General features: G+C 62.6%; 2 protein-coding genes across 2 annotated transcripts; both read right to left on the bottom strand.

Annotated features, from left to right (window-relative positions):
• Positions 1-1,289: 1,289 nt before the first annotated feature.
• SLURP2 (secreted LY6/PLAUR domain containing 2) lies at positions 1,290-5,563 on the bottom strand. Its single transcript, XM_032468301.1, has 3 exons — positions 5,238-5,563; positions 2,879-2,977; positions 1,290-2,614 (listed from the first exon to the last, which is right to left on the bottom strand). Exons 1-3 carry the CDS (start codon positions 5,287-5,289, stop codon positions 2,478-2,480), a joined length of 288 nt encoding a protein of 95 aa, XP_032324192.1. The 5' UTR covers positions 5,290-5,563; the 3' UTR covers positions 1,290-2,477.
• Positions 5,564-6,969: 1,406 nt separating this feature from the next.
• LOC102517480 (ly-6/neurotoxin-like protein 1) lies at positions 6,970-12,640 on the bottom strand. The gene is made up of 5 exons (XM_032468300.1): positions 12,495-12,640; positions 11,240-11,435; positions 10,940-11,041; positions 10,116-10,725; positions 6,970-9,288 (listed from the first exon to the last, which is right to left on the bottom strand). The coding sequence occupies exons 2-4, from the start codon at positions 11,289-11,291 to the stop codon at positions 10,529-10,531; spliced, it is 351 nt and encodes a 116-aa protein (XP_032324191.1). The 5' UTR covers positions 11,292-11,435; positions 12,495-12,640; the 3' UTR covers positions 6,970-9,288; positions 10,116-10,528.
• Between the last annotated feature and the right edge of the window lie 283 nt (positions 12,641-12,923).

The raw sequence follows: 12,923 nt of genomic DNA, 5'->3' as shown, positions 1-12,923 counted from the left end.
GGACCAGGGCCGTGCTTCTCCGTCTGCTCGGCATGGCCTCCCCACCAGTCTGCCTGTGGGGTGGTCTCCTCTGCACTGTCTCTAAGGACCCCCCAGGTGGCTGAGAGGGGTTCCCACCTGAGCTTCTGCCTACCAGTCCCCTTCCTGCGTCTGGCAGAGCAGACTGAGGGCTCTTAAAGCCACGTCTCTAGGTTGCAAAGAAAGTACAGGGACGGTGAGACGGCTCCCGGGGCAGCAGCTGTGACCTGCTTCTCCCTCCAGCAGGACCCAGCGGAGTGGCCCTGGGGCGTCACTCCCTGTACTAGTGGGCCCTCGGGGGACTCGGCTTCTGCTCAGAACACTGCAGTGAGTTTCTTCCGCTGCACGGTCTTCACGCCTCCTCTTCGCAGCAGTGGGGCACACACACGGGGGCCGGTCATCCCCTTGAGCGCCCGGCTGGCTCCCGCGCGCGCAGGGCGCTCCTGGCGTCGGGTGATCAGGGCTTCTAAACCCGTCTCCCACCCGCTCCAGGTGTTTGGGTGACATCTCGGGAGCCTGCATTCAACAAAACCCTAGGGACACCTTACAGCTTCAGAGATGGTGCCGACTGGCCCTCCAAGAGGCTACAGGGATTCCCACAAGGGCACACAGAGGGGGGACTCCCTGCCCTTGTGGCATCATTGCTTGCCACTTTTTTGTTTGGCTCAAGATTTAAAATGTTGCTTCCTTTGCTTTGCTCCCCTCTGACTGGGAGTATGGCTGAAGTTCTGTCTCGCTGAGCACGCTACCTGCGTGGGCTTGTATGTATCCTTCATGTGGAAGAGAAATCCGCCTTGTTTTTCACCCACCTTCTGCTTTTTAGTTCTGTTTATGGCATTTTTTTCCACGCACTTTGTTTTAAATTTTTACCTCCTCGTGAATCTGTCTCAACCAGGATTTTGGGCCTTGTTTTTCTTGAAACCTTTTTTTTTCTTATTAATTTTTAAGTTTTATTGGATCTACTTCACATACCACGCAGTTCACCCGTGTGAAGCGTTTTGGGCCTATTTACAGGTATGTTCGACCATCAGGGTCAGGTTTGGAAAATTTTCATCATCTCAAAAAGAAACCCTTTGGCTGCCACCCCATCCCGCGTTTTCCTGCCGCCCCTGCAAACAGCTGATCTGCATTCTGTCTCTGTGGATTTGCCCGCTGTGGGCATTTCACGTAAACGAACCCCAGGACCTGTCTTTCCCTGAGTGTCATGCTCTCACCCGTGTTGTTGCTTGTCGGTACTTTGTTTCTTTCCGTGGCTGAAAAATAGCCCATTGTCTGGAGAGACCACGTTTGTTTATTCATTCGTCAGTTCAGGGGCCACCCTGTGACTGTTATGGACACGTTGCCGTGTCCCTTTCTCGGGTCGATGCCTAGCGACAGGGCTGCTGGTCAGACAGTAACTGTGTTTAGCCATTTGGAGGACGCGTCTCGCTTTCTATTCTGAACCATCATCTGAAAAGAATCTCTTTCTTTTGACGCTTAAAACTTTGGTTCAATTGGAATGGCTTTCAGTGCAGCAGGCGTGCGGGTGGCAGCAGTCGGCTTGCTTTCTCCTCTGTGGCGGTCAGCTCCCCACCTCCTGCACATTGTCCCCCCGACATGAAGGACCACCATTAGGGATGCCAGTCCGGCCCGCAGAGGGGCTGGTTGGGGCCCCCAGCCCTCTCTGTGTCTCCTGGTCAGGGCCCTCCATGTGCCTTGGTGCTGGTCACCCTCTGCTGGGACATCGGTTCTCCCTGCCCGCCGGCTGCACAATTTCACTGGCCTGTCTATGTTTTCTTCCGTGCGAACAAGGGCCCAGAAGAGGGCCAGGTGGGGTGCCTGGGGGTGACCTGGGGGGTCTCCTCCACCTTGCAGCCCAAGGCTGAGCCTGGGGCCTGGTTGCAGCCAGGATTAAACATTCACTCAGTGAGTGAGTGACCATCACAGACATCAGCTTAAGGCCTCCCTGTGTCTACCCTGAGGTGAACAGTCACAGGGCTGGAGGGACTCCTGTGGGGGGGGCGGGGGAAAGGTTTCAGGGCAAGAGGGGCTTGGCAGAGAGGAGGGGGATCTGGGAGAAAGAAGCGAGGCAGGAGGGGAGGAGCAGCGGGGGCTGTGAAGCAGCACAGATTCCAGGGCCAAGGAGGAGCAGGTTTCTCTAGGAGCAGCTGCCCAGGTGTGTGTGTGCGCCTGGCTGTGCACGTGCACATGTGTGTGCGCGTGGTGGGGGCCGGCACGCCTCTAGGGTATCTGTGTTCTCTCCTTCCATTCCCTGCCATGGCCTCCCTTCCTCTGACCCACCCCAGCATAGCCTCTGGGTCCCTGGGCTTCCTGGACTCCTGCCCTGAGTTGGGGCGCCCCTCCCACGCCCCCAGCCCCAGTGCCCTCCCGGCTGCCTCAGGAGTAGTGTCTGCTGGGGGCCGGACTGGCTGGGAGCTCTGTGAGGCGGGCGGGGGAGCAGCTGGGGGCAGCGGGGGCGGTCAGTCACGGTTGCAGAGGCTGGCCTGGCAGCAGACGATGGACACGTAGGGGCCCAGGCCCAGGGTGTTGATGTCAGGGCAGCCTCTGTAGCACATCTTGGTGACAAGAGGCAGGTCCGGGAAGTTGCTGGGGGCCCCTGGGGTGGACAGGAGAGAAATCCTGCAGACAACCCAAGGATCTGAGCTGCCCGTACCCACTGCCCCACCTACCACCGAGACGTGGGTCAGCTCCCTCCTCCACCCCGGGTGGACCCGGCCTCCCGCTTTAGCTGCTGGGTGAGGCTTTCCCTGCCCTGGGACTGACTTGCCCAGCAGCTGGGTCAGTCTCCACCCCCTCTGAGCCTGGGTCTCCCCACTCACTGAGGAGGGCGTGGCCGGCCTGCTCCTCATCCCCTACTCACGGGTGGCGATACTGATGCAGTGGCTGGACCTGGATGGGCATTTGGACTTCTGGGCGCATCCTCCGAAGCCCTTGCACTGGTGGCACTGCAAGGCCTGGGCTACAGTTGCAGGCAGAGGGAAGGATGGACGGACACACAGACAGGGACGCAGGTGGGGGTACCTCCCGCATGATGGCACTCTTTCTTCTCACCCAGCACCAATTCCCATTCTCGGGGGCCCCTGTCCTTCATCTTGGGGTGCCTCACCCCTCAAGACCTCCAAGACAGAGGGCTGGGGAGAAGGTCACCAGGTACCAAGCCTCAGCCCAGGGCCCTCTGCTCTGTTACCCTGTGGGACTGGTCATTGCAGGATACAAGTGATCACGCTCAGGGTGTAACGGGCCACCGCCCTGCTGGGGTCAGCGCTGCGGCTGGAGTCGGCTGGTCGGTGTCCCATCCCCCGCCCCCCACCGATGTGGGCAGCAAATGTCACAAGGCCCCAAAAAGATGACTGAAGCCACCCTCACGTCAAACCCGATGGTGCTTTGATAAGCTGCGTAAGCACTTCGCAGACTCTGGCAGCGCCGATTGGGGTGGCAGATGGCAGGGACCCTCATGGACGGGCAGGGTGGTGTCACCGGAAAAACTGAGATATCTGTGCCCCAGGGGTGTCCCAGTGAGATAACCAGTTCCTGCCTCCCTTCCTCCCTGCTCACCCTCCCAGATGCCTCCCTGCTTTGCCTCTGCTGTCCTGCCCTTCCAGGTGAAACGGGCCCCGGCTCAGATGCCGCCTCTTCTAAGAAGGCCTCCTGGGCTTCTAGGGCAGAGTTGATGCTGCCCCTTTGACCTGCCCACTGTGAGGTGCTGGCGATTTGTCCTTGCTCCCACGTGACCTGGTCTCAGGGTTCCCTCCCCACCCCCACTGCCCCAGATGTGAAGGTGCCCCCAGACCATCCACCACAATGCACCCCTCCTCTGTGCCTAGCAGGGCTCAGGGGAGCTTAGTGGAAGGAAGGGAGGGAGGGAGGGAGAGACGGAAGGACGGAGGACGGAGGATGGACAGAGGCGGTGGCTTTGGGGGCAGCAGACCAGGCTCCTGTCCTGCCCCGCGCAGGCAGCTCACCTCCCACTCTGGGTGCTGCTTGGTTAACTAAGCCTGGGCCAGTGTGAGGCCCAGGGAAGGCTGTGCTGCCCCTGGGTGACAGGGAGAGGACACCAGCAACGATGAGGCTTATGGGGTCCCTGAAAGAGGGCCACAGGGCTCTGACCCCCCATTCTCCAACTGGAAAGGCAGTGACCCCAGCCTGAGGCCTGCTGTGTGTGAGAGCAGATGGGATTTCAGAGGCCAGCTGCTCAGGCAGGGCAGGGTCTCTGGTCAGTGATGTTTCCGTGGACATAGCACCTGGCAGGCTTCTGTGATCCCCTGGAACTGGGCTGAGCCCAGGGACGGAGAGGAGGCCACCCAGTCCTTGTGACCCAGCCCTGGTGGTGACCAGGGCTTTCCCTGCCTTGAGCTCAGACTCCTGCAGGCATCCCCTCCTTGTACATCCACCCTGATGACCTAGGGGCAGTTCTCAGGGGTCAGTGGTGAGGCCTGGCCCCTTTCCCACAGTCAGAGGCCCCTAGGAGGGTCCCTGCGGGTAGAGACAGTGGACAGATCCCAGAGACTGGGAGGGGGAGCGCTGTGCCTGGGCCAGGGACGTCCAGACGTTTCCTCTGTCCATCTCATTTAGGGCCATGTGGCTGGTGAGGGAGTGCTGACCCAGAAGGGGAAACAGGTGAGGGCTGGGAGAGCAGGGTCTGGTGGGGGTTGGATCAGGGGAGCCCTGCTGGCTCTATTCGGACATCTGGGAGGATGCCCTCAGGCCAACCTCTGAGCGAAGGGCTGGAAGCTGGGTCAGGATGCAGCCAGCATCCACGGATGTGGGCATAGCCAGGGAAGACTGAAGTGATGGCAGTGGGGAAGCTGCCCCTATAAGGAAGCCTGGAGTGGAGAGGGGAGAGGCCAGGATCCCACCTACAGGGGAGGTAGGAGGGAGCCAGGAGAGGGAGGACCCAGGAAACAGGGCAGGCCTTCAAACTCAGGTGTGGGGGATCACTGCTGGAGTGGGGAGGCCTGTGGAGGTAGTTGGGGGAGGGCAGAGCCCTGAGAAGTGGGCAGCCCTTGCAGGGACAAGGACAGTGTGAGGCTCAGATGACTTCCCTGCAGGTCCAGGAAGTGCCTGGTGTCACAGGCGGAGGGGCTGGTGGAGGGGGAAGTCTGGTGCCCCAGGAGAGGGGGGAGGGGACAGGAAGTGGGCTCCCCCAAGGTGGGAGTCACAGCCCAGTAAGACATCTGGAAGGAAAGTGGTCCCGCCCCCCCACCCCCACCCCGACTTACCTAGCTCCAGGCTCAAGGCAGCTGCCAACAGGAGCCCAAGGAGCAGCCTCATGTTCTCCTGGGGAGAGGTCTGGCTCCCAGGGCGCCCGGCTGCTCTTATACCTGCAGCTGCTCCGCCCCGCCTGGTCCCCACACAGTCACCCCGCAGCCAGCTCAGCTGAGGAGCTGGACTGGGGCCCGGACAGCACTGGGGTCCAGCCTGGCCCCAAGGCTGATGGCTGTGTGGTCTCCGGAGAGCCTAGCTTAATCTCATGAACTTCTTTCCTGGTCCCCAAAGTATAAAATTGGGGATCGCATAAGACGGTTGGCACACAGCACACAGCCCCTGGTCTCCTTGGGGGAGCAGGAAGGAGAGTCTGGCACAGGCCAGCGAGCCCAGCCCCACCCCTAACACGCAAAGGAGTTCAGAGCTGGGCCCACCCAGAGGCCTTCACCAGCACGCCCCCGGGGGTGAGCTAGGTGACCAGTTGCGTCCAGAGAGCCAGAACGTATGGTCCTCAGTTTCCCTGTTAAGTGGGCCTCCCTCTAAAAGGGGCGGTTGTGAGCTGCCTGCCTCTCTGGGAGCCACGAGGGACCTTGGTCCCTGGTTATTATCATGACCGTATTGCAGGGCCCAGGACCTGTGCGTGTTTGCCCAGTGCTGGGGGGTGGGGAGCAGAAAGGGCCCCGGTATTAAGAGGGTCCCTATGATGGGTGACAGCCCAGAAGGGCCCTCCTGAGAGCAAGAGCCAGGCTTCATGGGAGCCAGGAACCAGCCACACAGTTCTGCCAAAAGCTGGGGGTTTAGAGGTGGGGTCTGGGGCACCGTGGGGGCCGTACAGGTGGCCACCCCAAGGGGGTCAGCCCTTCCGGCCCAGGAGAGCTTTAATGTGTCTGCTCTGGCAGCCCGAGTGGCTTTCGGCCACCCCTCGATCTGGTGGCTCCTGGGGCTGGGCAGAATCAGACCCTGCTCCCAGGCAGTTGGGAAGAACCAGGGTCAGGAGCCAGAAATCCAGGTGGTAGGGTGGGTTCCTGGGTTCCACCTCCCTCCCCAAGCTTTCTCAAGGAGCCACTGGATGAGTTGGTAGGTCGGCCTCACTCCCACGACCAACCGGAAACGAGGCCGCGCCCAGTGAGCCTCCTGCCGCTCCCTGTGGCTCCCCTCCTGTGGGTCTTCCCCTGCCTTGGGTCAGGGCTGGCTCTGATGTCAAGGCTGGATGAGCCAGGGTGGACAGGAGTCAAAGACCGACAGAGCCAGCAGGACCAGCCAAACCAGACCACAGAGGCGGGGTGGCGCTCAGGCGGGTGGCTGGTGGGGACAGAAAGCAGATGCACGTACTCGCCAGTTCATTCACTGGCTCCAGGAGGTGCTCATGAGACTCTGCAGGGAGCAGTGTGAGTGAGGGTCAGGGTCAGGGTTTGGGGCTGGCATCAGCTGCTGGCAGGGGCACGGCCCTGGGAAGTAGTCGGATCTTGAGAAGTGGGGTAGAAGGGAAAGGGCACATCCATCCATTTGTCCATCCGTCCACCCATCAGTCTGTCCATCTGGGGCCTCTGGTGTGCCAGGCCCCGGGATAGGCCCTTATACCCACAGCCTCGTTGATGCTCACGGGGCCCCAGCTTAGTGGGAACTATTTTATCAATGAGACAACTGAGGCTCAAAGATGTGAACAACCAGCCCCAGATCAGCCGGAGCTACAAGACCCAACAAGGCTTGCCGGGGGTGTGGGGGCATTAAAAATACAGAGGCCTCTCAGCTTCTTTTCACCTTTTGCAGAATTTTAGAATCAGGAAGAAAACACACGTTCATCACCACAGATCAGCCAGTACAAAGGCGGGTGGGGAAGCAGCTGGTCTGGCCTCCCCTCCAGCAGGGGCAGAGCGGCGAGCTCACACCCTCCTCACGCCGTCCTCACGCAACGGGGCCAGACCTGACCCGTCCCCAGGTCGAAGTTGCAGCACCACCTTCTCAGCCTCACCCCAGGTGAATGGACAACGCGAGAATCCATGGGAGGTGCCGTCTGCCGAGTCAAGGAGCCACTCCTGAGACATGCAGGCTGCACAAGGAGCTACAAGGAGAGCTTGGGCACCTGCCTGTACTGCACAGGCTCTTGTTTTTGTCGGAGAGGTCCCCACAGGGACCCACGGTCCCGACACAGGTGGGGAACGGGTCCGGGCCAGGCAAGCCGGGGGTGCCTGGTGCCCCTCTGCCTCCTCTCTCTGCTTCTCCACCCCTGGCCCGGCATCCTGACACAGGTCTAGGTGCCTGACTCTGGCCTGCACGGCTTCTCAAACCTCCTGTTTCCAGTTTCTCCTCCTAAGCTTTCCTGGCTCTAGGCTGCTTTGAGTACTTAACATGCTAAGAGGGTCTTAAACTTCAGAAAGCCTCCTTCCCGGCACTCCTCTCCTCTCCACAGTGGGGCGGGGGTGCAGTTGCGGGGCAAGGGGTCTGGCCCGCCTTGGGGGGCTGCCATCTTACCTCTCCGTGTCTCAGTTTCCTCATCTGCGAAAGGGCCATGCTATCGGCTCCTACCTTGCAGGGCTGTCGTGGAGGCGCTGAGCTCCGGAACGCGGGGAAGCTGGGCAGGCGTCAGCTCCCACCCTTGCAGACGCAGCCCGCCTGAGTTTTCTTGTTTGACTCTAAGGGCGCTGCTGAGTCCCCTTTTTGCAGCGCCACGCACCTCCCACTAGGGGGCCTGGCCTGGGCAGGAGCCGAACACCTGGGGGCCCTGTGCTGGCTTCGGAAGACAGCCAGGCCACGAGGAACCCAGTCTACGGGGGAGGGGTGGGCCGCATGGTCCCCGGGGCCGGGGGCAGGGAGGTGAGTGTTGGGACGGGATGGGATGGGTCAGGGTGGCGGAGGGATGGACAGACGGATGCAGGAGGCAGGTGTAAGATGCTCCCACAACACCACACCTGCCCAGCCTTTGCTGGGTCCCTGCTCTCAGCAACCCCAGAAGCCCACAGGTGGCCAGGCAGGGGTCTACTCCCACACCCACTGGGTTGGGGGGGGAGGGAGGCAAGACCAGACCCGGGACAAAGTGCTTGCACAGGCAGGGCAGCAGCCGTTCCCCAGGCCTCTCCCACTGAGTCAGGAGGGCAGTCTGCCCACGGCTGCCCTCCCTCCCCACCAGTGACTGGAGCTGAGCTGGCCCTGCAGCCAACTCAGCGGCCATTTCCCTCAGGCAGACCACTCCCGGGGGTCAGGGGTGGGCTCTAGCTTCCTCCCAGCCCCCCTCCAGGGAGGGGCTCGCTCCTGTCGGGGCCTAAGGGGAGGAGGCAGCTGGCCTGCTGTCAGCCATCCTTGGGGTGCAGCTCCTTCTGCCTCCTGGCCCTCTGGGAAGTCCAGCCCGGGCCTGCCGAGGGTACCCTGAGGTCTGGCAGTCCTGGAGGGAAGCTCTCAAGAGGGAATTTTCAGCACTGGTTCCCCTGACAGAGGCCATGCTTTGGGGCCAAAGGCTTCTGAGTTCCAGGGACAGCCCCCGACGTGGGCATCTGCCACCATCCTGCCCTCTTGGGCGAGGCCAGCTTGAAGGAGCTCCTCAGGTCCCTCAGTGGACACCGGAACAGGGGTCACTGGTCAAGTGAGGTGGCCTCAGGTGCTGTTTGACCCTGACACAACGCAGCACATCCTGCCGGGCCTCACTGGAAGGCCCCGGCTCCCTGGGCCACCCTTACCCAGAAGGGCAGATGCTGGGCAAACACATGCTTCCCCAACCTGTTGGGGAAGGGGGGCTCACCTGGGGTGGGTGCCCTTAAAATAACGCCCATTCTTGGGCCCTTGGGGGGTCCCAACTCCCGGCTGGATTGGGGGCGTATGAGAGCCACTCCCTGAGCTCCAGCTGGTGTGCTGCTCCCACCCTCTCCACTGGCAGGCAGAGGTCAAGCGGCCCACGGAAACCCTCACGTTGGCTGGCACGGCCTTCCAGGCCAAGGCCAAGGCCAGCGCACCTCGCACTCGCTCAGTCAGGATCCTGCTACCGGCCAGGCCCGCAGGCCAGACCAGAGGGGCCTGCCAGAAGCCAGGTGTGGACACTGGTCCTTCAGCGCAAGGATGCAGAGGAAATCCAGGCTGCGCGGGGAGGGAGTGGCCCTCAGCACCCTCCATCCACGAACCCAGTCCTCTTCCCTTCTTTCCTCAACCCCACATCTCCCTCCCTCCTTCCTGGGATTCCACCTCCCCCTGCCCTCCTCCCCAGACCCCACATTCCCCTTCCGTCCCACGGACCCAGCCCGCCCCTGCCGCCCACAGCCCGGAGTGTCCAGGAGAAGGCACCTCACTCCGGGTCAAGGATACGCCTTGCCCGCGGCCCCCCAACCCGGCTGTCTGACTTAGGTGGGCGTATCTCCTCCTTCCCTCGGCCAAGTTCCCTCCCTCTGTAAAGGGGTGCGCTCTGCCACGGCCTGCAAGGGCCCAAGGCAAGGCCTCCGGCGGTCACCGCTCTGCACCCTTCCCTCTTGGCCCAAAATAGCCCTGGGATCAGCTCTCAGGCTCAATCAAATATAGCCTGGCCTGTCCGGGCTCAGGCCCTGTGCATGCGCGCAGTGCCGGGTGGGGAGTGGCAAAGCTCAAGGATTTGGCTGAGCAGGAAGGGACAGAGCCCTCACAGGACCCAGAACCAGCTCCCGGGGCTGGAGGGGCCTCAGGGGCCTCTTTAGGCTGAGCTAGCCCCTCCCCTGCCAAGGGCTGCCTGGACATGAGGGCCTGGGACCCCTCCCTGGGATGCTGACAGGGACAAAGGCCTTCCTGGCTCAGTCCTCCATGCCTCATCTGCCCTGGGCAGCTCCTGGCCTCTGTCAGAGGCACAGAGACAGCCCTCCTGGGGCCCTGGAGAGCCCTCCTCCTAGGACTGTCCTCCACCCCCTGGGTCCCTAATCTCCTCTTTCCCTCCAGCACACCTTCAGGACAGAGCCTTGCTCCCACGGCGGCCAGGAAGGTGAGCATGTCTCCCAGGAAGGTGTGCACATCTCCCTTCAAATCAGTGTTTTCTGGCCAACTGAAGACTCATAAACAGCACACTTTGCTGATGCCCCGATCCTTGGACAGGGGAGGGGCTGGGCTGCCCCAGCAAGGCCAGATGCCTTGGGAAGTGTGGTCCCACAATAGCCTTTTGAAAACGGCAGGTCATGACCAGAAGCAGGCCCTGCAGTGGCTGGGGAAGTTCAGGAGTCCTCTTGCAGATAGTGCCAGGTGTGGCTGGGGGGGGTCTCAGGGTGGGCAGAGGGTGGGTGGGGTGTGCAGGCAGAGAGGATGGGGCCTTGCTGCTCAGAGTTTTGTCCTTGAGTGGGTCTGCGGCAGACAGGACAGGGCTTCAGAGCAGACCCCAGAAGGTGGCCAGGAGAATAAGAGCCAGGGCCAGGGTCATGGGGGCAGCGAGGCTGGCGCCGTTACAGAGGTCGTACTGGCAGCAGGCCGTGGTGGATGCGTGCTTGGAGTAGCCATCGTACACGGTTTCAAAGCAGCTGGTCACACATGACTTGCTCACCTTCATCCTAGTCGGGGTGTAGTCTGCAGAGGGGTAGAGGGGAAGGTCAGGACCCTGAGAGGGGCCAACCCCAGCTCGCAGGGCCATTAGGCCAGGTTCCCCTCAGCCGGGGGCTCCCGGGGGATCCTGGGGCAGATGGGAGCCTCCCTCCTCAGCCTCCCCCACACTTCGCAGGGCAGGAGAAGCAGGCCCCTATGCTCCCCAGGGAGGGCTGTGCAGAGCACCCCACTGACTCACAAGTGCGTGTGGTCATACAGTAGGTGACCATGGCCGGGCAGCGCGTGGGGTTGAAGCAGTTCTCTCCATTGTAGGCGCACACGTGGCAGTCCAGAGCCTGGGCTTGGGGCCAGGGGATGGGGTCACAGAACAGGGAGAGGCCCTGCCTCTAGCCCATCAGCCCCTTGGTTCCATCACCCTCCCCAGAGCAGAACAGCTGGAAGGAGAGGTGGCCCCCAGGCATTCTGGCCTCCCTCCCCACTTGCAGCCTGCCTGCCCCCAAAGGGGGTTGGTCCACTCCTCGTCTTCCATCCATCTTACCCAGAGGCAGGCCAGCCAGGGCCACCAGGAGCAGGGTGAGCAGGGGTGCCATGGCTGGAGGCGAGAGGGCAGAGTGGACAAGTGGACAGCAGCTGGTCCTTGATTCAACTCAGGCCGGGGTTGGGGCAGGGTGCATAGTGGGCAGGGCCACCCCCTGCCCTCTGGAAGCTCCTGGTCTACTGGAGGCACTGCAGCCCTGCACAGAGGGGGACGAGGACCGGTGGTCACTGTGGGCCTGAGGGACCCACAAGGGGACTTGGGCAGGGGTGCTGGTGGCCAGAGGAGCCACCCAACTCAGCCTGGGAGTTGGGGAAGGCTTCCTGGAGCAGGAGACAAAATGAGATGAGAAGGAAGCAGGGGTGGGACTTTCCAACCAGAGAGAGCAGTGCCTGCAAAACTGAGGCCACGGAAAGAGGCACTGTCAGAGAAGGGGTGGGGTGGGGGTGTCAAGGGGAGACTAGGGGGCTGGAGGGCCTTGAATGCCAGGCCAAAACCCACACTTTACCCCGGGGATGGTTGATGCAGGGGCCTTATGGGAGTTTGGCACACAGCCGTCTCACAGCCCAGGGCGGGGTACAGGATGACCGGCCAGGGCAGGACGCCGGAGGAGTGGGTTTATCCCCACTATTCCCCTTCCCCTTGCTTCTGGCACGTGCCTGAGTGGGTTCCCCACTTCCTGATACTTTCAGGTCCCAGCTTGGGCCCCTCTCCCAGGGAGACCTCCCAGCTTGGGCCCCTCTCCCAGGGAGACCTCCAGAGCCCTGCCTGGCGCCCTGGGTCCTCCGCCACTGTGGAGCTCCAGGCAGCCATGGGCTCTGTCCAGCCTGTAGGGGGACGCGCTTCGAATGCCCCCCAGGAGGGCACTTGGGGAAGACAACAGAACGGCCCTGTCTGGATTTGGTGTTTGGGAAGGGAGATGCCCACTCTCTGGGAAGGGGTTGGGGGGAGGATCTGGACTACGACTCCCCTCCTCCGGCGGGGATATTTGAGCCTCGGTTCCTCGCCCTGGCGACTAAATTAGACTCTCTCCTTCCCGAGAACAACAAATCCATCTTCTATGACCCATTTTCCGGGCGTCAACCTCGGGATGTCCAAGGTCTGAGTAAGGCCGGGCCTGCGGCTCCAGCGCTTCCCGCCCCTTCCCGGTGAGCCCTGCCCCCGAGACTGCAGTCCCAAGTTGGGAGGGGAGGCTGCCGGGTGACCTCAGCTGTGGTGACCTTCACCGCACTGAGCCCCCGCTGCGCCCAGGACTCACCCGCGGCCGCGCCCGCCTGGCAGCGCGTCCCTCCGAGCCCCGCAGTGGCAGCGCCGCAGCGCCGCCCCGGCAGAGCCGCCCGCCGCGCGTGACCGCCCCGCAAGCCCCGCCCCGCCCCGCCCCGCCCCGCCCCCTGCCCCGCCCGCCCCCTGCTCGACGGCTCCGGTCTCCCGCGGGCACCGCGGCTCCAGCCCCGGCGTCCCGACGCTTGGACACCGCGGACAGCCAACCATGCCCGGAAACCCACGCGACCTCAGAAGCAGGTGCACCATCCAGACACGTCACGGGCCACCTGCACGGAGGGCCGAATCTTCTGCCCCTCCCTCCCTCCCTCCCTCCCTCCTTCTTCCACCAGATGCACTTCGCCCACTCACCCCGCAGCGTTACGTAGTCGGCCCCGCACCCCAGCGGCCGCCCCCACCCCCCAGT

This window comes from Camelus ferus, chromosome 25 (assembly GCF_009834535.1).
Source record: "Camelus ferus isolate YT-003-E chromosome 25, BCGSAC_Cfer_1.0, whole genome shotgun sequence".
Classification (NCBI taxonomy): Eukaryota; Metazoa; Chordata; class Mammalia; order Artiodactyla; family Camelidae; genus Camelus; species Camelus ferus.
This window is presented reverse-complemented; position numbering and strand designations above follow the sequence as displayed.

Bases quoted from the DNA above. Each gene is read 5' to 3' on its own strand.
- SLURP2 (XM_032468301.1), bottom strand. From the start codon at position 5,289: ATGAGGCTGCTCCTTGGGCTCCTGTTGGCAGCTGCCTTGAGCCTGGAG. The intron at 2,978-5,237 runs GTAAGTCGGGGT...CTGCAACTGTAG, and splicing joins TGCCTTGAGCCTGGAGCTAG to CCCAGGCCTTGCAGTGCCAC. The intron at 2,615-2,878 runs GTGAGTAGGGGA...TGTCCACCCCAG, and splicing joins CTGCATCAGTATCGCCACCC to GGGCCCCCAGCAACTTCCCG.
- LOC102517480 (XM_032468300.1), bottom strand. From the start codon at position 11,291: ATGGCACCCCTGCTCACCCTGCTCCTGGTGGCCCTGGCTGGCCTGCCT. The intron at 11,042-11,239 runs GTAAGATGGATG...CCTGGCCCCAAG, and splicing joins CCTGGCTGGCCTGCCTCTGG to CCCAGGCTCTGGACTGCCAC. The intron at 10,726-10,939 runs GTGAGTCAGTGG...ACCCCTCTGCAG, and splicing joins CTGTATGACCACACGCACTT to ACTACACCCCGACTAGGATG.